The 23,630-nt window shown below is 45.0% G+C and overlaps 1 protein-coding gene across 3 annotated transcripts in view; it reads right to left on the bottom strand.

The window, feature by feature from the left end:
- The window catches only part of TRPC4AP (transient receptor potential cation channel subfamily C member 4 associated protein), a 61,555-nt gene extending 41,762 nt beyond the window's left edge, over nucleotides 1-19,793 (bottom strand). For 2 of the 3 annotated variants that reach the window (XM_075012073.1, XM_075012074.1), the window contains exons 1-3: nucleotides 19,662-19,793; nucleotides 4,192-4,320; nucleotides 3,825-3,944 (exon numbers count right to left, since the gene is read on the bottom strand). In XM_075012073.1, coding sequence (XP_074868174.1) covers nucleotides 3,825-3,944; nucleotides 4,192-4,320; nucleotides 19,662-19,790 — 378 coding nt within the window. In that variant the 5' untranslated portion in view covers nucleotides 19,791-19,793. Of the gene's footprint in view, nucleotides 1-3,824; nucleotides 3,945-4,191; nucleotides 4,321-18,984; nucleotides 19,004-19,661 lie in introns of those variants that run through there. The other variant, XM_075012077.1, reaches the window with a different exon arrangement.
- Between the last annotated feature and the right edge of the window lie 3,837 nt (nucleotides 19,794-23,630).

Below are 23,630 nucleotides of genomic sequence, written 5' to 3'. Positions count from 1 at the left end.
ACAGAAGGCAGAAGATTCTGGAAGTGAATCACTGGCTAAAAGTGGTGGGGGAATTTGACTTTGAAGGTAGACCAATGTTTCTCAAAGGAGAACAAGGGCTCTATTGTTTGGAGGACCTCAGCCTTGGTAGAAGGGCAACCAGTCTTCTTGGAGACAAATTAGATAGCGCTGTTAGAAGCAGGGTTAAACTAATAACAAAAAGGGAACATATGAGCACTCACACCATCTTCCAAGCAACTGAAGGACAAAAAGAAAAATAATTTAATTACCAATGGTACTAACCTGGGTAACAAACAAAAGTAATTGGAATTACTCATTTGTGTGAATTTCATCTGGCTGGCATAATTGAAACCAGGTAGAATGATTTGTACAATTGGTATGTTTAAAAAAAAAAAAATCAATTATACTTTAAGGAACGATGTCAAAAATGGCATTACCTGGTTTTGAGACACCGATAACTGGGAAGGAAGTTATCTTAAAATGTTTACAGGTTAAAGTATTAACCTATAAAGGACAAGACAGGTATTAGTGTCTGCTACAGACTGCCAATCTTCTTTGGAAAAAGGAAGATTGCTCCTTAAGCATCTACCTGCTATGTGGAAGGGGGAAAAAAAAAAAAAAAAAAAGTGTACAGTTATGGGGGACTTCAATTTGAATGACATGCTGGAGGTTGCTGTCTGCCAGTACTAAAACAGCTTTAGAATTTCTAAACTTTATCATACATAAATTTCCTAACTCAAAGTGGAAGAATTTCTATATTCGATCTATTGTGGACTGAGAGAAACTGATCACAGAAATAAAAATAGTTGTACTTAAGTGTAAGTGATCAAGAATTTATCACATTTATAATGTCCAAGCATAATAAAGTCCAGACCAGTTATATACATACTAGGTGCTTTAAAATAGCCACTTTCACAAACTTTAAAAACAAAAGCCAGATCATCCGGAAGAAAACTGAAAAATTGGGAATTGTTCAAAGATACTTTGCTAGATGCCCAAAAAGCTACAATGATCAAAAAAACATGATCTTGTGTAGTGAGGAAGTGCAGGCAGCTAGAACTGCCCCTCCATCCCTCCCTCAACAAACAGAAGAAAGGGGAAATTGGTATTAATCAGAAATTCAGAATTGTAGAAAATTGTTAAGGGAAGCTAAAAGGACAAAGAGAGACTTCTAGAATTAGCAAAGCTAAGGACGATAAGGAGTTTAAATATATTATGAACAAAAAGAATCCTGAAAATAATATTTGTTTATTATATGAAAAATGGTAGAATCAATAAGTGTTTTTTTTGTGCCGGCACATCAGCAGCACTGCAGGATGTTGAACAGCAGCTACTGAAGTGAAATATTTTAAAATCAGCAGGTCTAGATAACGTGCCACAAACAGTTTTGAAAGAGCTGGGTGAGGAGCTCACTGGATCATAAAGGTTGATTTGCACTAAGTCTTGCAGCACTAGTGAAATTCCAAGAAGACTGAAAGAACGCTAGAGAGGTTGGCATGACATTAAACGGTAAACAAGATTACCTGTCCTGTAGCACCTTAAAAGACTAACATTATTCATTAGGCGATGAGATTTCATGTGACAGACCCACGTCAGATCTGGAGAATTCTGGACTGCTTTTGTTTTCTTTTGTGAAGATACAGACTAAAACAGCTACCTTTCTAAGATGACCTGAGTAATCACAGGTCTGTCACTAGTATCCCCTGTAAGTTGTGTACTTGTGCGACTACTCAGGAAAGATTCAAATGCCACGCAGCTGACTAGCAAAGCACCCACAGCTAGGTTTTGTTTCTACTTAGAGTGCACATAAAAATTTACTCTGCACACTGATGGAAAAGATTAGAGGGAACATTGACTCTTGGCCTTACATCATCTTAGGTAAGATAACTGAATAACTGATTCAGGACTCTATTAAACCCATTAAAGGAGAATATAATTAAATGCCTATCAACAATAACTTACAGAAAATAGAGCCTGTATAACTTTTTTCTGACAAATTTACAAGTTTGATTGTAATCAAGCTATGACATGACAGATTTCTGTGATGCGTTTAACTTGGTCTTGTATGAGATTATGATTAAAAACTAGAGAAGGATAGGAAATTAATGTAAATTAAATGGATGAAAAGCTGGCTAAGCGATGGGTCTCGAATGTAACTATAAATAAGGAATTTTTATTTAGGATCTGGAAGATAACAAAATCACCACAGATAAATGAAGACTGGAGGTTTCTTCTAGACGATCTGCTTCTCCCAGAGTTCTGTGGTTTATTTTATACAGGAGATAAGACTAGATATCACAATGGTCCTTTCCGGACTTTGTGTCAATTAATTAGACTCTTTCCCTTCCTTATTTGCCATCCTACCTAACGGCCAACTCTGCTGTCTGCTAAATGCTTGCACATCATGGGAGTGACACAGTAAACAACATGGTATCATGTGAGCTTTAAGCTTGGAATGGAAGCCACAGCTCAGAAGGCTGATGGGATAGGGAAGGTATGGTAAGATGATAACAGTATGCACAACCTCTGTAGGCAGACAAAAGGAGCAAAAGTTTCTGAAGACCAGGAGAGTTCAAAGAGGCCAAACTCCTCCGATACCTTTGAAGGCACATGTGAATTAAACCAATTGCTAGCCACTCAGCTGTTTGGAACCAAAAACTTAACTACCTCTCCAGGAAATCACTGAAGGAGTCACCCCGATGTATACTGAAGAGATTAGTTCTATTTGGGTTACAGATTTCATTTATTTTTAATATTATGCATATTCAGCAATACAAAGCTACATTTAAGCTGTTGACAGAGACCACATTTTTGCAGAAGGTGGCCCTTCTAAAGGCAGCATATATAGCAAGAGAGTTTATTTGCCCAGGCGTGATATCTGTGCAAATGAGGCACTTCTTGAAGCATGAGCCAGGCATACCTCATTAGGAACATGAAAAAAGAGGGGGAGGAGAGTTGCAGAAAATGAAAATGTTTAGTTTGTTTTCAAAAAGAAAAAACAATTAGGATTGAAGGAGAGCTTCTAAAAATGTTAAAGAAGTTAATCACAAATACACTGATCATGGCTCTGTCTCTAGCAGGGCAACTGAGAAGAAATTGAGAAAGGTTAGCCCCGTGTGCTGTTAGCCTTGTGGCAGGGCATGAGGAGACTGTGTGGCAAGTCTAGCTGCTACCAAGAGGTCTCTGATCAGTGTTGTATGGGCACAAGCACACCTGCAGCAGAGCAGCCACAGTGACGCTGCTCAAAGAACTTCTGTGTCTGAACATCCAATCCTGAGATCCGCAACCTCCCCAAGAGCTCCTTGGACAGCAGGCACTCGAGGAGTTCCCAGTATCATTTGATTAGTTTGAGAAAGAAAAAAGTTCAGCAGAAACTTACTATTAGTACTTTGGATACTTATTTTTCTTTTATAAACAGTGACATTTGCCTCTTCATGTTACACAAATTAGGTCATCAGAAAGCACGTTTCTTTAACGGTCTGGTATCTGCTCATCATTTTTAAGAATTTAGCTATTTTCTTAAGACTCTACCGAAACATCAGGCATTAGTGTAAAAGAATACCATCTTTGTTCTGTGCTCCAGAACCAGAAGAGAATCTTACCAAGACTAATTTACCACATGGAAAGTCTCTTCTGAACAGGAAATATCTTGGAAAATACTTGCACGCCAAACTGAGAGTAGACAATCTATAGGGATACTTCTATGAAACCAAACGTGACAATACCAAAGCTCCTAATCATACATCATGGTTCTATGGTTTACTCTCAAAAGCCTCAGAGGTTACTCAACTGTAGCTATGTTTCACAAAAGCCCAAACACTTACATCTACTCCTCCAAACAAGTCAAATGTATATGTGTTTGGGAAAGTGGATTCTTGAGCAGGTTTTCTATTATCTTCTGTGACAAACGCCATAGCCTCCATTGACAGGAGTGGAGAAATTTCCTGAGAAGGAAAAACAATCACCATTCAGTCAGCACTTGAGCAATGTACAATTTCCATAACTGCCCTAGAATAACTGGATAATCGACTGCTGCCTGGCTGTGATCACATGCATTTTTATGTACTCCACAGATGGGCAGCACCATATGCCCAATTCCAAGGATTGAAGCTATGAAGTCAAGTTTTCTAGAATGCAACACGAAGAGCTAGAGGGGTATTTCAACACGATAAGCAACTGATGATATATTACCTTGAGGATGCTTTGGCATTGAGAGAAGTCACTGTTTGGATGGCTGTTCTCATACAGTTTCTGCAACAGCAGGGGAATTCCATTCCATTTAGCTTGTTTATCCCTTTCTTTTAACAAGGCTTCTGTGATCTACAACAAGGGAGAACACCGTTGACTTTTGGACTAACTTTTTCATGCTCCTTCCCCATACTGCATGCCACCGTCAGGTGACCTCATGACTCACCGCTCTGCCACATTGATGAGCTTAACCACTGAATGTGTCCATATGACACAAAGGACAAACTGAACAGGTTCTCTAATTTTAACCTAAATTAATCATAAAAAGGATCTATATTTGGGTACCAAATAAGATTAGCCCAGCACAAGACAGAAAACATCAGTATCAAAATACCCAATAGCACAGATCAGAATTTCTTGTCTGAAATCATTGGTCCAGAACCTGTGGCACCTTAAGGACTAACAGATTAATTTAGGCATAAACCCACTTTGTCAGGTGCATGGACTGGTAATTACAGAGACAGGCATAAATATACTAGCACATGAAAAGACCAGTGCTAATAAGACCAATTCAGTCCGGGTGGATGTGGCCCACTTCCATTAATACATGAGAAGGTGTGAATACCAAGAGAGAAAATTGCTTTCATAGTGAGTCAGCCAGTCCTATTTAATTCCAGATTAGTAGCATAAAGTTTACAAATGGATTGTAGCTCTGCAATTCCTCTTTAAAGTCTGTTTAAGTGTTTGGGATTTTTTGTTTTTGGTTTGGGGTTTGTGTTTGTTTTGGTTGTTAAGGGACAGCCACTTTTAAATCTGCAACAACCTCCAAGGAGAGGACATGCTCTAACAGTCTGTATCAGAGGGGTGGCCATGTTAGTCTGTATCTGCAAAAACAACAAGAAGTCCTGTGGCACCTTACAGACTAAGATTTTTTGGAGCATAAAGCTTTTGTTGGTAAAGATCACTCATATGACTCTATACACTACAGATGATGCATCTGATGAAGTGGGTCCTTTGTCCATGAAAGCTTATGCTCCAAAAAATCCGTTAGTCTGTAAGGTGCCAGAGGACATCTTGTTTCTACCAGTTTACGTACCTTAACACTCTTTACATCTGATGTGTCTATTTTTTTTTGTATATAGATGGTCTGGTTAGGCCAACGTACATGGCAGAGGGGCACTGCTGGCACATATAACATTAGCAGAGGTGCAGATAAATGAGCCCCAATGGTGTGGCTGACTTAGTCAGGTCCTATGATGGCGCTGGACTGAGCTGGCAACAGGATTTGTTGTACGGATTGGTTCCTGGGTTATTGTTTTTGGTGTGTAGCTGCTGGTTTTCCTCAGGTTGGTGAAGTGTCTAAGAGAGGACTGGCCTGTCTCCCAAGGTCTAAGAGACAGACTGTTCTCCATGATAGCTTTTAGATCACTGATAACGTGCTGGAGAAGTTTTTGCTGGGGACAATAAGTGATGGCTGATATTGTACTATTGTGATATCCACCTGTATAAGAGGAGAGGAAACAGCCAGATGGGTATCCAGAAGTCACCTAAGCCCAAAAAAGAAAACAGAACCCCACTGGCAGTCACGTACAGCCTCTGATAATGGACGAGGACCAGCCTCTGAGTAACCTTACTGGTCCAGGAAGTATACCGATTTGCCAAGCCGTTGCAAGCATTTTAAAATCTGACTGTGGAGGTGGGACGGACTGGTGCAGGCACCAGCATCGTCAGTGCCAAGGGTGTGGATAATGACGCAGGGGACATCAGCTGATTCAGCAGAAGGAAGGAAGCTGATGCCACCAATGCTGAATGGGATTCAGGGTCCTGCCCTGGACTTGGTGAAAGGCCCATGGGCAGGGTTCTGCCTCTGCAGTGGCCAGTGCTCCAGCTAGAATTTCTTCTGGCTCCATGAGGAAGAGTAACTGCTCCCATGGCAGCTGTGCACCAGACAGAAGTCGGACTCAGGACACCTCTGAGTCAGAGGACCAGAGTGGACCTGTGCCCTGGAAAACCAGAGTCAGGAGTCCAGCAATCTGCTCCTGTGCCCAGAACTCTGAGCCATGGGCTGATGGTGCCATGGTGAGGAGGAACAGTGTGACATCACCACCAGTTTACCCAGGAGCAGAATGGGCAAGGTGCCAGAGACTTTGGTGCTGTCTCATTCTGGGTAGCGAGAAAGGCTGTCAGTGGAAGGATGTTCTCAGTCGCTTGCTTGAAATGCCTCCAGAGTCAGTGGGAGTGGCAGACTCTCAGACACTGTTGACGAGCGTGCATAGCCAGACTCAACCACCCAATCCCTCCCTCAGGGGGGAATGGAAGTGGCTGCATCATGTGCACCTGCACCAAGGCCTGACTGAAGCACCACTGGTATTCAGACTCTTAGGGTGATGGGCTGAAGAACTGTCAAATAGTAGAATGGTTCCAGGAAGTGCCACGATAGTGCCACAGCTCCTTGGTGAGGTCTTTTTTTGGTGCCTGGTCACTCAGAAGGGACAGGTGCACTACACACTGAGGAAGATGCATTCAGGGACACTGCTGCAGCACCAGAGTCCCACCGAGGTCAGAGTGCAGTCTCCACCAGGAGACTTTTTAGCTGACGCTCACTCTTAAGAGTCCTTGGACGGAATTCCCAACAGATCTTGCAGCTGTCTTTCTAGTGACCTTCACCCAGACACCCCAGGAAGAAAGTGGGGGAAGATTCCTTTTTGGCCCCTGCTTCGCACAGTCCTTTGTTTCTATGAATCTAGAAATATGCTTTACCTGCCCCCATACGTCGCTCTCATTCTTTAGTGAACAAACACGTTCCTGTTCGTGTGGTACAAGATTGAGCATTAACTGCGCTGCAGTGAATACAAAAAGGGCCTGCTTATGAAATCAAGTTTCTTCAGGGATATAAGCCTTTTCTTAGTAGTTCCTTTTTAGCTGGCTATGGCAGGAGAAGCCACTCTCAATAAGAAAAAGCCGGATAGTGCTGATCGGACCAAAGTTGCCAACTTTCCATACTAGGAAACCCTAAAGAGCACTGTAACCAGCTGCACTTAAGTCAGTTTACAATAGCGTATAGCGGTTCATCCAAAACAGAAAAAAGTGCTGTCAAAAATTGAGCCTTATTTAAAAACCTTTATCCCAGCAAACCATAAGTGAAAAAGGAGTGGGAGAAGAAGGGGGTCGTGTGGGGATAGACTTTCAAGATCAAGATATTAAACGAAAGTCTCAAAGGCAGGCATGTTAGTCTGGAGCTTCACAAAACAAAACAAGCAGTCCTGTAGCACCTTGAAGACTAACTGTCTTATTATGTAAACCTCATTATCTAATAAATAAAACTGTTAGTCTAAGGTGCTACAGGAATGTGGTCTGTTTCAGATTCCACTAGAAATGCTCAGCCGCAGAGAAGAGACAGATCTTTCCCAACACGGACTACTTCCTATAGCGAATGACAGGGAGAGGGGGAAGTCCTTGGCAGGCTGTGTGGGGGCTTTAAGAGGACAATGCCTCAAAATTACACACACAAGAACAAAGTTCTTTTAATTTAAATTGCAATGGAGGAGGAATTTCAAGAGTGTTTAGATACCTCACAAAGCAGGACCTGAAGAGTGTGGGGAGGGAAAGGTATGCTAAAACGCATGTATAACCTGCACCAAGTGCTCCTGCAGTAACGGCACAGATCTATGCTCACTATGCAAAGTCTTCTGTGGGGTCATTTCCAAGTCTTCCAATTCCATGAGCAGCATACTCCACAACAAAAAGCATTTGCCAGAGAACTGGGTATGGAAAGAACCTCAATTCAACTCAACATAACAAGCAATTTGTTTTCAAGAGAATACCCAGAGCCCTTCTGATATTACTAAGAAGGAACTAGGTCACAAAAAGAATGGGACACAAAACTTCATAGAACTTAGTAGTGGAAGCCATTCAGTGCCATCCATGCCAATATAGTCTATGGATTACACCAGGCAATTTATTTTATTTTATTTTTTTTTTAATTGGAGATATACCCATCTCCTAGAACTGGAGGGGACCCCTCACGAGGGCATCTAGTTGAGTTCCCTGCACTCTCAGCAGGGCCAGGCACCATCCCTGGCATCTGTTTGCCCCAATTCCCTAAAGGGCCTCCTCAAGGATTGAGTGCTCAATCCCTGGGTTAGCAAGCCAATGCTCAAACCACGGAGCTATCCCTCTCCCTCCAAACTGCTATATTGAGCACTTTTATACTGCAATGCCTGTTACTCCATTTTTTTAAAATACAAAACCTACATTAAACTCTACCATAAAAAGAAAATTACAGTTGCTATTTCAAGTACTCAAGTTAACTGAATTCTGGAATTTCTTCTCCCATGAAACCTTCATTTGGCTCCCTTGTGTGTACGTGTTATGGCACACTCATTACAGAATTATATTCTGTTTTCCCCCTATTGTCTCATTCAAGATGGACTTTGTTCAGAGACTTCCAACCTTCCAATACTTATGCTCAACTTTGGGATAACTGGGCCCATAAAGTTGCCCCAACTGATGGGGAAAGTGTGTAAGTGAGACATGAAAAACTGAATTAGTCCAAACCAAAAGGCCTACAGATGTAATTCAAGAACTGTATTATGGCTAGCAAATCAGTAAACAAACCTAAACAAAAATCAGATCAAAACAAATCAGTAAACCAGAAGTGTTGGAAAACGCCTGACAGACAGGTAGACACAATGGTAAGTGGTCTGAGCAGGGAGCACTACTGTTTAGGACCCATAAAACGACTTTGGAGAGAAAAACTGACTACTGAAGCAAGCAATCACCACTATGACTCCCTCCTCCATTATCTCCTCGGACTCAAGGCCTTTGTCATACCAGACCATGCCAGAAAGAGGACATAGAAGACACTGCTACCTCTACCAACACTGGCTCAATCCCAATTACTACCTGTGATGAGATAATTTCATTGCTTCCCTCAACATCCTTCTCCTCTCTCTCACTCTCTCTAGTAAGAATCTGATTTAGTCACCCAAGACTATGTTTTACAACACTGTGACCAGAAAGAGGCAACTAAAAGCGATGTCCTAAACAGCCCCATCCTGATACAAGTTTGCCAGGTCTCAGTGTGCCCATCCTTCACACTACAGGAGTAGTCCTACTGATATCCCTGCCAAATTTTAAATCTATTACAAAGCTAGAGCTTCTCAACAGAATGGTTGTAAGATGCTTTTCCCGAGCCTCATTGTGAGATAAAAGAGGAACTGTTTTTGCTGAAGTTTTCAAAAAATTCAGCATGAAGCAAACTTCTGGGATGGAAAATTCCAGGCCAAATGTTTTCAGTTTAAGCAACGGAAAATGTGGCCTTACAATAAAAGAGGCTGAGCAAACTTAACTAGGGGTTTCACTATCAACATGACCCAGGGACAGGAAGAACACTACAACACTATACAGCTAAGAGTTGCTGAAACTGAGTGTTGGACGCTGCATGCCCACAAAATTACTAGTGGAAGGAGTTCTGCTTGCAAGATATGCTGATTTCACAACACTGCTATGGGGCAAAGGCTTACAGTGTGTTAGGTAATTACAACCATGTAATTGTCACACAACTACTTCCTGCACCACCCTTCCTGGCTGTTCACAATCTAAGGCCAAGTCTACACACCAGTGTTGCTTCTACCCAGGCACATCCCCGAGTGATGTAATTATTGCAGCCTAACTCCTGGTGCAGATAGTGCTATGATAGCAGAATTCCTTCACTGAGCTAGCTAGCATTGCTGTAAAGCTACAGGAGAACCCCTCCCCATTGTGGTAATGAATGTCTACATTGCAATGCTGCTGCTGTGCCATTCTGTTGGTTTAGGATATGGTCAATGCTATACAGCAGGCACTGGGAACCCCGAGCCTGCAGTCCCGGTCCAGTCCCCTTGGCTCGCTTCCCCAGCATCCAGCCAGTGGCAAGGTAGGATGTCTGGAGCCCCAAGTCTCATGGTCCAGAATCAGGCAAGATGGAACCAACTCTGGCTCATGGGCTCTGCCTTGTGGAGACAGAAAGTGGGGGTGGCAGCACTACTGCTCCACCCCCTCCCCCAGCTGGGAAAATAGCAGCAAGCTGCTGTCTGGAGAGGCGTTTTTTCCACCACTCCCAGGCACCATCCCTGCTACTCTGATTGGCTAGAATTTCAGCCAATCAGAGCAATGGGGCAGTGCCTTGGAGAAGTGAAGAGAAAAACCCCTTGGGAACGTTTCTCCATGCTGCCGTTCCCCCAGTTGGGCGAGGCAGCAGTGGTGCACTGAGGTACGTTCTCCATCACATAGACCACTGACCCTCACTGCCAGGCTGCTCCTGCACACACCCCCAGGCCCCACACTTGTACCCTAGGAGTTACCTCCTGCAAAGTGAACCCTGTCCCCCACCCTTTTTTGTCCCACCCCAGGCTCCCAGAGAGTTTACCTGCTCTGGGGAAAGCCCTGAACCCCAGTCACCCCCTTTTCCATGCTCCTGCTCATGACCTACCACACTAAAGCATAAAGCTTAGGCCAATATCAAAGAAGGAGCCTGCAGAAAGGGAATGGTCTTTGGACCTGATTCAGAGACAGAAGGCCACCTTCTGGTTCAAGAGCAGGATGTTACAAGGATGCCTAGCTTAACTCAAAATACAGTACCATCCACACAGGCAAGCCAAGTGCTGCAAGGCATAGAGACAGATACCTCTGTGAATGCATCTACCCAGGCCAGGGTTTTAATGAGCAAGAGGTTTTAACTTTGTGTCCATTACTTACTACTGTTTTCTGCTTCAGAGGCAGAATGCTACAAAGGCTTTGGGTAATCAACTTCTCATCCCCTCCGGGCACAAAAAATGGCAAGTTAGCATATAAGAACGATCATACTGGGTCATACAGTCCCTCTAGCCAGTCTACTGATTTCTAACAACAGCCAATGCAAGAGGCAATGAATAGGGGAACTGTCTAGTGAACTGCACCATGTCATCCAGCCCCGGAGCCTGGCAACACAAGGTACTTTCTACTAATTTGCACAAACCTCTATAGTACAACCTCAATATTTTAAAGAGAAGAGAAAGAAAAATGTGTCATCCTCACTGGGTTTGAAAATCTAAAGTATATTGAACTGCCTAACTATTTTACAGTCCATTAGTCTGTATTTGTTTGCCTCTACCTCAGGTTTGCATATTTCCACTAAGGTACTATCACCTACTAACACACAGATTTGGTACAAGCACCTGTACCAATCCAGATTGCCAGCTGGTTCTTCTTTGCAGTTGTGTTGGTTAAGGTCCTGGTCTTGTGATTTTGGTTGTAGACTCTGGTTAATGGATTTCTAGTAAACGTGAAGTCATCTTCCTTCCCCTGCTCCTTCTTTGGGCTGTAGGGAGAAGAAGACCTCTCTAAGGCAACAGCCTACAGTACAGAACAACTAGCAGATGTTAGTAACACAAAAGAGAACACTACCTCTGCTCTTGTCTCCCTTTACACTTATTATCAGAAGGTTCAATCCACCACTGCTCTACAAGGACCGTTCCCCCACCCCTTTGGTTGTTGACCTATACTGGGTTGGAACCATGCACATCTGACGTATAGCTTGAGGAAAGGTCTTGCACAGCAAGTGAATGCTGCTTCTCAGGGAAATAACTTGGTAAGATAGTGTCCATTAAACTAGAGTCCATTTCTCAGTTACAGGAGCAATGACCATCACATTCTTTAACTGACATCACGGAGGAAAAATTTAACTGAAGGGGAAGTGTAACTACACTAGATGAAAGTGAGACACATCCACTCCCCATAATCACCAAGTTTTAGAACCCCTAAATGCTTGTTTCTATTTTAACTGCTTGGTTAAGGTGAAGAAGTTTTGAAGGTTCTCTCTCAAGGTGCCATTTTGTTTTACTTTAGACTTTACAAATCTTGACTGTATATGAAATTTTCATCTTTCATGTTCTTCATATTCTACAGAGGATTTCAACCAGACAAGACAATCTGCACTGTCTATACTTTAAGTATGAAGGATGCCCAACTAACCTGCACACACCAGGCTAAAGAAATTCAGAGTTATCAGTTTTTATTGCCAGCTGGCTGTATGCTGCTCTGCATGCCATGCCTAATCAGATATTAGGCACTGTTTCCAAACAGCATGAAACTGAAAGCACAGAAGTACAGCTTGGTTTAAAGCCAACAAGCTGCATATATTTACAGAAGAAGGTAGTTAAACACAGATCTATAAAATACCTCCAAGTCATCCTGTCACACGCTAGCAACCTCTTCCAGAGGTCTGTCTAGTCTAGATTGGCGTGTCCCAGGTGACAAGGGTTATAAATTCGAGGTCATTCCAAAACCTAATCTCAGCCAAAGCTTTCCCCTCCCCACTGTCTAAATAAGCCTATTTCTGCATTTTAATTTCTAAACTATGTTCAGAAACTCGTGTACTTTCAAAACAAGCTTTTTAAAACAAAGTTATATATTTCCTTTTAGTGTCACCTCATTCTTCCTATTTATAATAACCCAATCACTACAACTTGCAGTTTGAGGATCTGAAGCAGCCCAGCCTTAAGATATTTACTCAGAGCAAGCCCTTCAGGAGCTTTGTTCCTCTTTTCAGCACTCACTCCAACTTGCCAATGCATTTGTTAACATGCCCAAAACAGACGCTGTATTCCAGGTGTAAACTGTCATCTGGGGGGGATTAACCCATCCTCTACTCAATGACGGGGGCCATTGTCTTTACACTTAAAGATGTACTCTCTCTGCCAATACATTTATCGGATTGACTGACTACTGGCACACTGAAGTCTCTCTCAGCCATTCCTGCTTCCCACATTCATCCCTTTCAAGGGTGAATCTTCGCAGATTATCCCTGCAACGTCCAAGGTATGTCAACTGGCATAACCTCTAGCTGTAATCTCATTTCTTATCCCTGCTTCTAGTTCCCAAGAGCTATATGAGATTCAGGAACTGCCATGTTGATTAGGCTCTATCAGACCCGCAGGGAACGCCCTCCTAGGGTCCAAGATCTATTTCAGCATAGCCAACTACACAGCCTCATTCTACCACCACCAGTCGCACCTTGACAGCTGGTGTATTCAAAGGCACTACACAGGCTACCAAACTTCTGTGATTTAAGGCATTTGATTGCTCTTGTGCCCACATAATAGATGTCTCAGGTCTTCCAGGGTGGATTAATTTAAATCACTGATTTAAATTTCACCTGTCCCTCCCCCCCCGCAAAAAAACAATGATTTAAAATTAGGTTACCAGAAAAAGCTCAAACTGACTGCATGTAGAATGTACTTAATTTTGGAGTTTGTTCCATTGAACTCACTAGCACTTCTGTTTGAGAAAATAAGTATAAAATGTGCTTCTCTTGGAAAAGTTATCCTGAAGTGAAATAAGGAATTGACCTATGGCATCCCCATTACGGTCTACGGTCACACTAAAAAGGGAGCATGTATTATATAATATAAAATATGAAAATGACACTCAGTGGTAACTGGCATCTCTAGATTTCCTTATTGCAGCTTTCTGCAATAAGCTGGGTGACCAATTCTAAAAACTTAGATAACTAATTAAAACAAGCCACAGAGATGCTAAACTGTTTTTCTAGCAACATCCAACACATTAAACAATTTTGGAATTTACTTGTCAAACCACACTTACACTAAAAGACAGTTTTGAAGAATGATGCATTGCAAAGTCAATTATTTAAGTTACTAACCAGCTGATCCACCCAGCCATATCCACATCTTCATCCACATTTTCTTCCAATAAGCAGTTTTCCTTTTGCTACTTCACTCTTTCATTCTTGCAACTAGGCCCTGGATCATCACCTAGCACTGCTTACACTCTACAAAGTTTCCTTTAACTCCCTTCAGACAGCAAATTTCTTCAGAAATACACCCAGAAGCCACAACGGTTTTTCCTGTGATAAAAGCGTGGGGAATATAAGTAGCTCTGCTTGTGTTCTGAGTAACACCTTCCCTTTTTCTTTATGATCCACTCCACTGTGTTTCTGTGCTGCTCTGTTCTTTCCTATATATTGTCTTTTTTTTTTAAAAAAAAGACAAGTTCTCTGCCATGCTTGGCTGTCATCAACTCTTAAGCCCTGAAACAAAAACCATCCTATCCAGCTTGTGTTTTCTCTGCAAGCTTGTGTTTTAGCAGCCTAAAAAGTAAACTGAAAACCCAAAACTTTCAAGCAACAAGACACAGTACTTCAGCTGGACAGACTAGAGCCATGAGACTGTATGCCTTTGTGTAACTTATCTGTAATAGGATTTAACTCTAACTTACTTTTAAAATTTACATTGCATCTGACAAAGCAGGTCTTTGCCCATGAAAGCTTATGCTCCAAAACATCTCTCAGCCCATAAAATGCCACAGGAATTCTCATTTTTGCAGATGTATTTCATAATTCATTTTATTTTATTGGATTTTAAAAGTCAATTTTTAAAAAAAGTGTTCATTTTTATCTACCCTGGATCTTCCATCCGCTGCAGTCTTTTCCTGTGGCTTGCTGTCTTTCTCTAGATACCAGCTGGTGCAATGCCAGCCAGCAAGTACCAGCTAGCCTTTGGTGTTGGCTTTAAACATTGTTATTCTACAACTGTCATTCAGACGAGAATCTAAACTTCTCAGTATGGCTGGATCATTCCCCACACTGGACATGCATACTCTGCTATGGAGTAGCGCAATGCAATAGCAGCAGTTCACTATGTGGACTGGCTCCTCCCAATGGAGGATGTTGACAGGGGTGCCTTGAAACTGGCTAAAAGTTTCCCCTTTTTACTCAGAGTACTAACATTCAGCACTTACTTCACAGCACTTCTAGGAGGATGGTATAGCCATCAGGCATGCTCTCACCTCTGCCACACATAAGCACATCCCCGGCGCTTACTGTGCTAACAATCAGGAAGAGGCAGAAGTCTCCCAATAGTAAGTGCACTGATGGTCAGCCAGTGCCTGAAAAGGAAGCTGTCAGAGGCTTGAAGCTACAGCCAAGCAAGACTGGAAGGGAGGCATAGGGGCTCCAGCATCTGTAGCCTTCTCTCTCCTTTTTGCATGAACTTGTGTGAGGTGGTTGATTTGCAAGAGCAATTGTGCTTTTTAAATTGGTGATACGGATGTGAAGAAACTTCCCTTTTTTAAAAGGTCCAATACTAGAACAGAGGGAAAAAAATCCTGGGTGATGCTGGGAGGAAGAAATTTGTACAGAGCATGTAGATAGATGTTGAGAGTGTTTGCTTTGGCCATATATGTTTTATTTATGCATAATTTGAAGAATTAAATATTTTCTTCTGGAGTGAAGGATTTAACATGCACATGAAAATTCATTCCCTTTAGCAGCAGATCATATGGCATGGGTAGAGGACAAGCTTTCTCTGAACCTCATTCCAACAGTTTCAGCTAGGCATTGGCAGTCCTACAGAGTTTGAAATCAGTTTGATAGATTGCTCTCAGAGTCTGCTGAGGGAATGTAATTTCTATGTTGCTAACAGACCACCATGAATGGCCTGGTTGGATTTTCCTCAAATAATGGGGAAAAAAATTCATTGTAAAGGCCTGTAAGCAGCCCCACTCCTTAATTCACCCTCATATTGCGCTAGTCTTTACAGATAACGTGCACCACATGAAAGAAGTGGAGAGGCTATTAAAACACTGGTGAGGGAGTCACATTTTGAGTTTGATCAGTTGCAACAAAATGTTCCAGGTCTTAGTCCATGACTCTACAAATGGCAAATAAAGGTATACTAGCAGGAGTGATGGCGGTGCCAAAGTTTCTTGGAACTGTCCTGGTTGGTTGATAGTTTAAGTTCCATTGCTAGCATTCACTTGAAGAAAGTTTGTTTCAGACAGATGCAAGACTTGAGAAGACAAACATGAGCCTTTTCTGTCTGAGTTTCCAGCACTTCTGCGCTCTCTCGCACTCGCTCTCATTCATGCAACATGGTGGATTGACCTAGTCTCTTACTGGCAAGTGGTGCCTGCCTGGATGAGGGCTAACTCGCTGCATCTTAACCCAGATAAAATTGAGAGAATGCCAGCAGATTTGAGACACAGCAAAGATTCTTGCTGAGAGAATGTGCCAACTATTTATTATAGATTGGCCATAGTTAGGGGTCTACCAAAATATAAACTATTGCTAGAGATTAAGATACCAGCTGCAGCCAAAACCAGGTCTTCCCATCTGTTCCTGGTAAGAGCAGAACCAATGTACCTTGCAGATGCAGACCTTGCAACATTTATTTATGCCTTTATCACTTTAAGCCTAGGTCACTATGTTGTTGCTCATGTGGAACTCCATCTTGAAATTGTCCCCTAACTGAAACTAGTGCGGAATATAAGAAACCATTTCTAATTATAGCTGCATGTTGACAGCCATTACAAGATACCCAAGGAAGGTTACTGATTTCCATCTAGACACTGGAAGCTATCAGGGGTGCTGGGCTTTGGCCTGTGTAACTCTAAATGGTTCAGGCAGCCATGTCCTGAAGTACTGTCCCCTGGGTGCGCTGCCTCACCCTCAGACAGTTGCACAAAGCACTTCTGTGTCAAGAAGAGGGAAAGAAGAGCATAGAAAACATTCTCTTTGATAATAGCATGTATCTCCTTCCTCAGGTTACCAGAGCCCAGCTCTGTTAGCCTTCCATATACCCGCCAAGCCAGCTGTTAACTCTCGGCATGAGCAGATGATCTTGGGTGAGCAGAGGACAGCTGAGAAGCCTGCTCTGAGGAAGACTAAAGAACCAAATGCATTAGCCTACTGAGAAATGTTATACTTTAATAATGTGAAATATTGATTATAAAAAGGCACCTAAATATTTTTTATAAGCACTAAACTGTCCAAACAGAAGTCACACCCAAGTGCTTTATACACAAACTTCCCACACAAAGAGGAGAAACTCTCACACCACCACCACCACACGGCACATTTGTACCTCCCTCCCTCCTCCTCATGCAGGTTAACTGTTTGGTGAAGTTTTTCCAAAGAATTTGAAAACAGCAGCAACATTTGCCACAATACAAAAGAAATACGTGCCAGGTAGATAAGACCACACTTGCTTCAATATTGCCCAGCTCCAAGCAAATGTATACAGATATGACATTTAACACTGCACCACTAAAATTTTTAAAGCATAGTTGTTCTAATCCTGTGCCATTTATACAGTTCGTAACTTGTCTGGCAATTAAATTGTTCCTTAATCCAAATAATTTAATGAAGAAGTGTTCCTGTGGCACTTAAGCATTGGGAACTTTCAGCCACTCAATGCAGCAAAGTCACAGGTGAGTTTTACAAACATCAGCTAGCAGAAAGGTTTTAACCAACTACCATGAGTAATTATACAAGTTTAGTCACACGCATTACACAAATTTAACAGTATTGACAAAGATACACCCAAGCAGTCACCTGCTCTTCTCAGGTATGTGTAGAGACTAGACAAAGTGAAAGTGTACAGACATCTAAAGCGAATGCAGAGCAAGGCGTTCTCTCTCATTACATACTTGTTTGATCATTTACTTAAATCTGCAAAACGTAAGATTAAAATTATGGTAACATAATATAGATGCAAAACAATCTGTGGAAACAAAAATGTATTTTAAAGAGGCCACGCAGAGGTTAAATTCAAGTTAACAAAATATAAAGAAAAGCAAAACGTGGTGAAAAATCATTTTACTTAGAACAACGTCCTGGTCAGGTCAAAAGTGCTTAAATACAAATACTCTCATTTCCACTGAAACTGTCCTTTGCCCTAACCCCCACCCAACAGCAAGAAAGTTAAGTGTAGAGGTCAATTCTCATGAACTAAAACTCAGTGAAAACTGTAGAGAAGTAGCCATGTTACTCTATCTTCAAAAACAATAAGATGATGCGTCTGACGAAGCAGGTCTTTGCCCACAAAGGCTTATGCTCCCAAATATCTGTTAGGCTATCAGGTGCCACAGGACTTGTTGTTGTTAGCGAAAACAGTGAACTTTTTTTTTTTTTTCCCTTTTGCACTGGTATTTCTACAGGGCAGGAAAGAGGATTGCTATAGTAATATAGCAAAGTCTACTTTCTGTCTGCAAAATCCAGATAATGCTTCATATTTTTCCACCAAAATAAATGCTCCAGTATTTTCTTCATATTAATAGCAGATGGAAGCCTGGCACCCATGCACAGCTACCAAGACTAGATACATGACAAAGAGTGGCAGGCAAGAAACAGACTTTATTCTCAATAGTCCTTGCAACTTAACAGTGAAAAGTGTGATTTCAGTTATGAGCAATACTATTTTAGAGACAGCACAGAAACACGCCTCCTACTCAGCAGGCGTACAACCAGAGTTTTACTTAGCATTAAAGTCATGCGTGCAACTGACTCAATGATCTTAACATACTGGGTTAAGTCAAAATTCAATGCTGGGCTTCATTCTTCTAAAGAATGGAGAGCTACCCATCCCCACACCAATCAAACTGAAACCTCATAATAGCCCATCTACGCTGCTCTTCTGCTCCAGTCTTTTTACATACATACTTTGGTGGCAGGCAAAACAAGTCACAAAAAAAAAGTTTATTCTTGCTATAACTGATGTTGAAGGCAGTTCTTTGTAGCGCTGCTGGATGGCAGTGGTAGATGGACCCAGAAAGCAGGTTGACAAGGAGGGGAAAGAACAGGACATCTAGTGTCTGAAAGGCCCAAAAAGTGGTTGAGTGGTGAGTCACTTCCTCAGTTGCTGTCACCTGATGAAGTGGGTCTTTGCCCACGAAAGCCCACGCGCCAACATATCTGTTAGTCTACAAGGTGCCAGAGAACTTCTTGTTGTTTTTGCAGATACACACTAACTCGCCTACCTCTCCCACACTTATCACCACACGGGAACTCAGCTATGATCCTCCTGCTCAGTCGTTTTGAGTCTTCCTCTAGCTCCCGCACAGAGCCACTAGCGCAGCTGTACGGAGCCCCTCCAGCACTGCTGCAGTTCGTTGCTCACTGGATCAACTTCTGTTGCGGGGCACACAAGCTCTCAACCCCCCCCGCCCCGCCCGCCCGCCCGCACACCCACCGAAGAGCCCAGCGGGGACAGAACCGGAGACCTCCCAGCCAGGCCAGAGGCTTCCAAGCGGGAGACGGGAAGCCCCAGAACAGGCGCTGAGCCCCCGCAGCGCTGGCGATCGCAGCTCTGAGCCGCGCATCCAGCAGGAATCGAGCCGAGCCGAGCCGAGCTCCTCTGCGGCCGCCAGAAAACTGGGGCGCGACGTCCGGCCGCTGCCAGCCGCGGCGGGGGCTGCGGACTCCCCTGCCCGCCCACAAGGGGCGAGGGCTCGAGGCCCAGCAGGAGCGAGCCGAGGCCAGCGGCCCAGCCCGCACCAGGCCGCCCCCTGCGCCGAGGGCAGCTCCAGACAGGGGCTCGGCCGCCCCCTCGGACAGGCCGCAGCGGCGCCCCCCGCCGACCCCCGCCCGGCCGGCCGGCCCGCGCGAGGCCCCAGGGCTCCCCCCGCCCCGCCCCGCCCCGCCCCGGCCGCGGTACCTGCGCCCCCCGGGTCAGGCCCCGGCCGCTGAGCTGCGCGTGCCGGAGCTGGGCCAGGATGTTGGCGGCCCCCCGGCGAGCTCCGCGCCGGCCGCCCCCGCCGGGCCCCGGGCCCCCCGCCGCCGCCATGGCCGCCGCCGCTCGCTCGCTCTCGCGCGGAGAGAAACAGGAAGAGGCGCCCCCTCCCCCCGCGCTTTGTACGGAGCGGCGCAGGGGCTGTGCCGCAGCGCCACCCACCGGCAGCGAGGGGGAGCGCCCGCCCGCCCGGGGCCCTCTGGGAAATGTAGTCCCGACTCACGCGGGCGGGGCGCGGAGCGCATGCGCGGCGGGAGCGGCCGGCCCCAGCACGTGGTGCGACGCGCAGGGCCGCAGAGAGCGCTGGGGGCCCCGTAGGACCGCCCTGCCTGCACCCAGCCGTGCCGCGGGGGAGTCACTGCGCCGCTCTGCAGTGCGGCACTGCCCGAGAGTCACCGCCCCGGCCTGCCGCCCCTTGCGCGGCAGCATCGGCTGCACGAGGCGCTGCAGCAGGCGCAGCCCGACGCTGCATTAGTGCAGTGCGCCGCAGCGCCTCGGCCTGCACTACAGGGCGCAAGTGCTGCACACCCCCGCACCGCCGCCGCGCTGGGCGGGAGGGGCCAGGGCTCTGAAGTGGCACCCGGCGCCCTTTCTGCCACGTGCTCAGCCGGCTGGGTCGTGCCCGTGTTCTCCCCGGCGGCGAGGGGCGGACGGCAGAGGAGGAATTGCACCCCAGGCAGGTGGGCAGTGACCGCTGGGGGTTTGCCTTCCCTTGCAGCACGAGTGCGGGTCCCTTTCCAGGAGAATCGGGTAGATCACATTCGGTCATCCCCCAGCAGCCCCAGAGACTTTGGACACTGGTGAACTTCAGCCGCTTGGGGCACATCACAGCGCATTCCTCTGTGCGTGTCATTTGCTTTGATCTCGCTTCGGCTGTTGGGCTTCGCGTGCAGGCGCAGGGTGGTGCTGATGGTTTGACAGCAGGTCAGAACTAGATGATCAAGAGCACTTTATTAGCTTTAGGCTGCTAAGATTCTATGACTTGCCACCCCACAGCACCTAAAGTAAGTCGGGAGTTCGAGGGACACCTGGTGTCACCAGTGTGGTTAGACAGGGCCACATCACCTGTACCAATGCTGCTCCTGTCTCCTCCACCTCTAGCCAGATAGATCACCTGAATTACCCAGACCCTGTGATTTTGTAGAGACTGTGGCTTGCGTTTCCCACTCTTGGAAATCCAGGCTAGGGGGACCATACTGCGTGAAAGGTGCCTGCAGGTGGAACGTCTCAGAAGTTGTTAGGCTGAGGAGCATCTGTGCTCATGAGGAATTCCTTGAGTGGATTCACATGGAGCCATCCAAGGCTGAGGAAGCTATCCCACTACGGGGAGCTGCTGGCACACCACTGGGGGAGGAGATGGCTCTGTCTCAGGGAGGACAATGGCAGCTGATTAGTTCTGGCAGCAGGCAGTGCTCCACCGCAGCTCCTAATCCACTCATCGTGGTTCTGGAGGAATCACCCCTTGAGCAGGAGGAGAAGCTGTGCACCTCCAAGGCTGGGAGGTCTGTCTTCAGCCACCACCCGCAAGAGGAAATACAAGGTAGTATTGGTGGTTGGGGATTTTCTTCTAAGGGGATGAGGCACCCATCTATCACCCTGCCATGACACCTTGGGAGGTATGCTCCCTGCCAGAGGCTGTATTTGAGTCATTACAGCTAGATTGCCACTACACTACCCTATCACTCATCCATGTGGGCGCCAGTTAATATCAGAAAGGTACAATTCAGTTCCACTTTGTTAGTCACACACTGCTACACTCTCTCATTGACTGCAAATATACCTGTAGTATTATGTAAATAGTAACTGCTTCTGTTTGCTGAACTGATCATCTTCTTAATAAAGTGTAACTATCATTCAAAGTGGACCCGCACTAAATACATTTTCTGTGACCAATCCGGAGACTCGAATCAAATCTGAACACCAATTAGAGTTTTATTGTACTCTTATTTTAGCTTCACATTCATTGGGAACATTTCACAGACAGGTTTTAATGCTTTACACAGACTCTAATTGCAAGATCTTATGTGTTAGTTTTTACAGTCCTTCCAGCTCATTTGGTGCACTGGATGGACAATGCTCAGGGACATACAGGGAATGAGGTTCCTGTTGCTATGATGGCCCTGCTTCCTGCATTCTAAAAGTTAGCAGGTGTACAGCACCCAAGGCAAAGGCTGCAGGAAGAGAAAGGATGATTTTGGAGTTGCAGCAAATTACTTACCCAGGAAAACCCAATTGCCTCCCTGCTATGCCAAAACTCTTGTAGGAGGCAAAGCAGAGATAGGGACTTACTAGTCCATCCTGAACTGGGCTCGGGGTCCTTAGCTGATGGGCAGGGGACTGGCTCTGGGCACCAGAAAGAACATGGGCTTGGGCAGAAGGGGGCAGATTCCCCCAGCCAGTCCTTCATGACTGTCTGGTCCAGGAGCCCTGGGGCTGTAATGTTGTAAGCAGAGAGGCCTGGGGCTCCAGAGTGATTTTAAGACAGCATTCAGGAGCCCCGAGCCTTTTTAAATCACTCTTGGACATAGAAGAGTACTCTGAAAAAACAAGCTTGGCATGCTGCAAGCATTCAGACATCGAAGATTAGTACAGACTTTTGCAGTTTTGGCCTTAATTTTGTTGTGCCACAGTTCCCCGTCTGCAACGTAAAGAGAACATGCTGATGGGAGAAATGAAGAGAAAAACAAAGCAAGCCTTGCCTAGTGGTTAGGGCACTTGGGAAAGCTGCATTAATTCTCTGCTCTGCCATAAACTTCCCATAGGGTTAGGCATGTCACTTGGCCTCAGTCCCTGCGTCTTTACAATGGAGATAATAGCACAGTGTGGCTGGGAAGAGAAATAAACCAAATATAGCTGCAGGACACTTTCAAATGCTGGAGGCAGGGATGCAAGCTGTTTGGAAATCAGTAGTGAGCCATTACGAGTGCAGCTGTGGCCTGTGATTATGTGAACCCCACCCCAGCGTCTACTCTGAAAGGGTATCTAGTCTGGCCACCTCTTACCCAGGCATACGGAGACTCTGCCATACACTGACTCTCATTCAGGGCTGATCTACACAAGAAGGAATATTTGACTTAAGTTACGCATCCTAGAGTAGGTTGAATTTCTGGCACTGCCCTGCTGCAGGAGGTCAACAGGAGAAATCCTAAATCATACCCAGGAAGATTGATTGCGGTTGCATCCAACTTTCCCTTAGTGCAGAGATACCCTCAGTAACAGACCTAGGAGACCTGACGAAACCTGGCAACTTCCTAGCTACTCCAGCACTGGGCACCAAGGCGGTAACAGCATTCAGTACCTCACCTTCTAGAGCCAGGGTCATGCTCTGACAGCTGGAAAAGAGGATAGCAGTGGAAGCAGACTGAAAAATTGCAGCTCACATGCCCTTCTCCCACACCTGGGCTGCACATGTGGCTTTCAGGAACGACTCCAGGAAAAGCATCATTATGGGTAGCAAAGGAGGTAGCTGTGGCGTAAACCGTGGCTTGTAAGGGGCAGGAAGTTCCATGTTACCTCTATGTGACTTCTAGTTATTGTAATCCAACCTATGGCTCAGAGAAGTTCCCATAGAAGTTCTACTGCTCTGGGGCTGCAGCCAGGAAGCCTGACCATCATGTTAATTTTCACCCCAAACAGCCAATTTGGAACCCCCACAAGACAGTCTTATTGATGCTGATTCCAGCTGGCTTGGCGTGAACACAGGTGACATACAATTATCTCCGCTCTCTATTTCAAACTCTTTACTCTTTATGGCAGCAACGAAGGGTCCTGTGGCACCTTATAGACTAACAGAAAAGTTTAGAGCATGAGCTTTCGTGAGTTAACTCACTTCTTCAGATGCTTCTTCAGAAGTGAGTTAACTCACGAAAGCTCATGCTCTAAACTTTTCTGTTA

The sequence above is a fragment of the Carettochelys insculpta genome, chromosome 17 (assembly GCF_033958435.1).
Source record: "Carettochelys insculpta isolate YL-2023 chromosome 17, ASM3395843v1, whole genome shotgun sequence".
NCBI lineage: Eukaryota > Metazoa > Chordata > Testudines > Carettochelyidae > Carettochelys > Carettochelys insculpta.
Note: the sequence above shows the minus strand (reverse complement) of the source record. Positions and strands in the feature narration are given on the sequence as shown.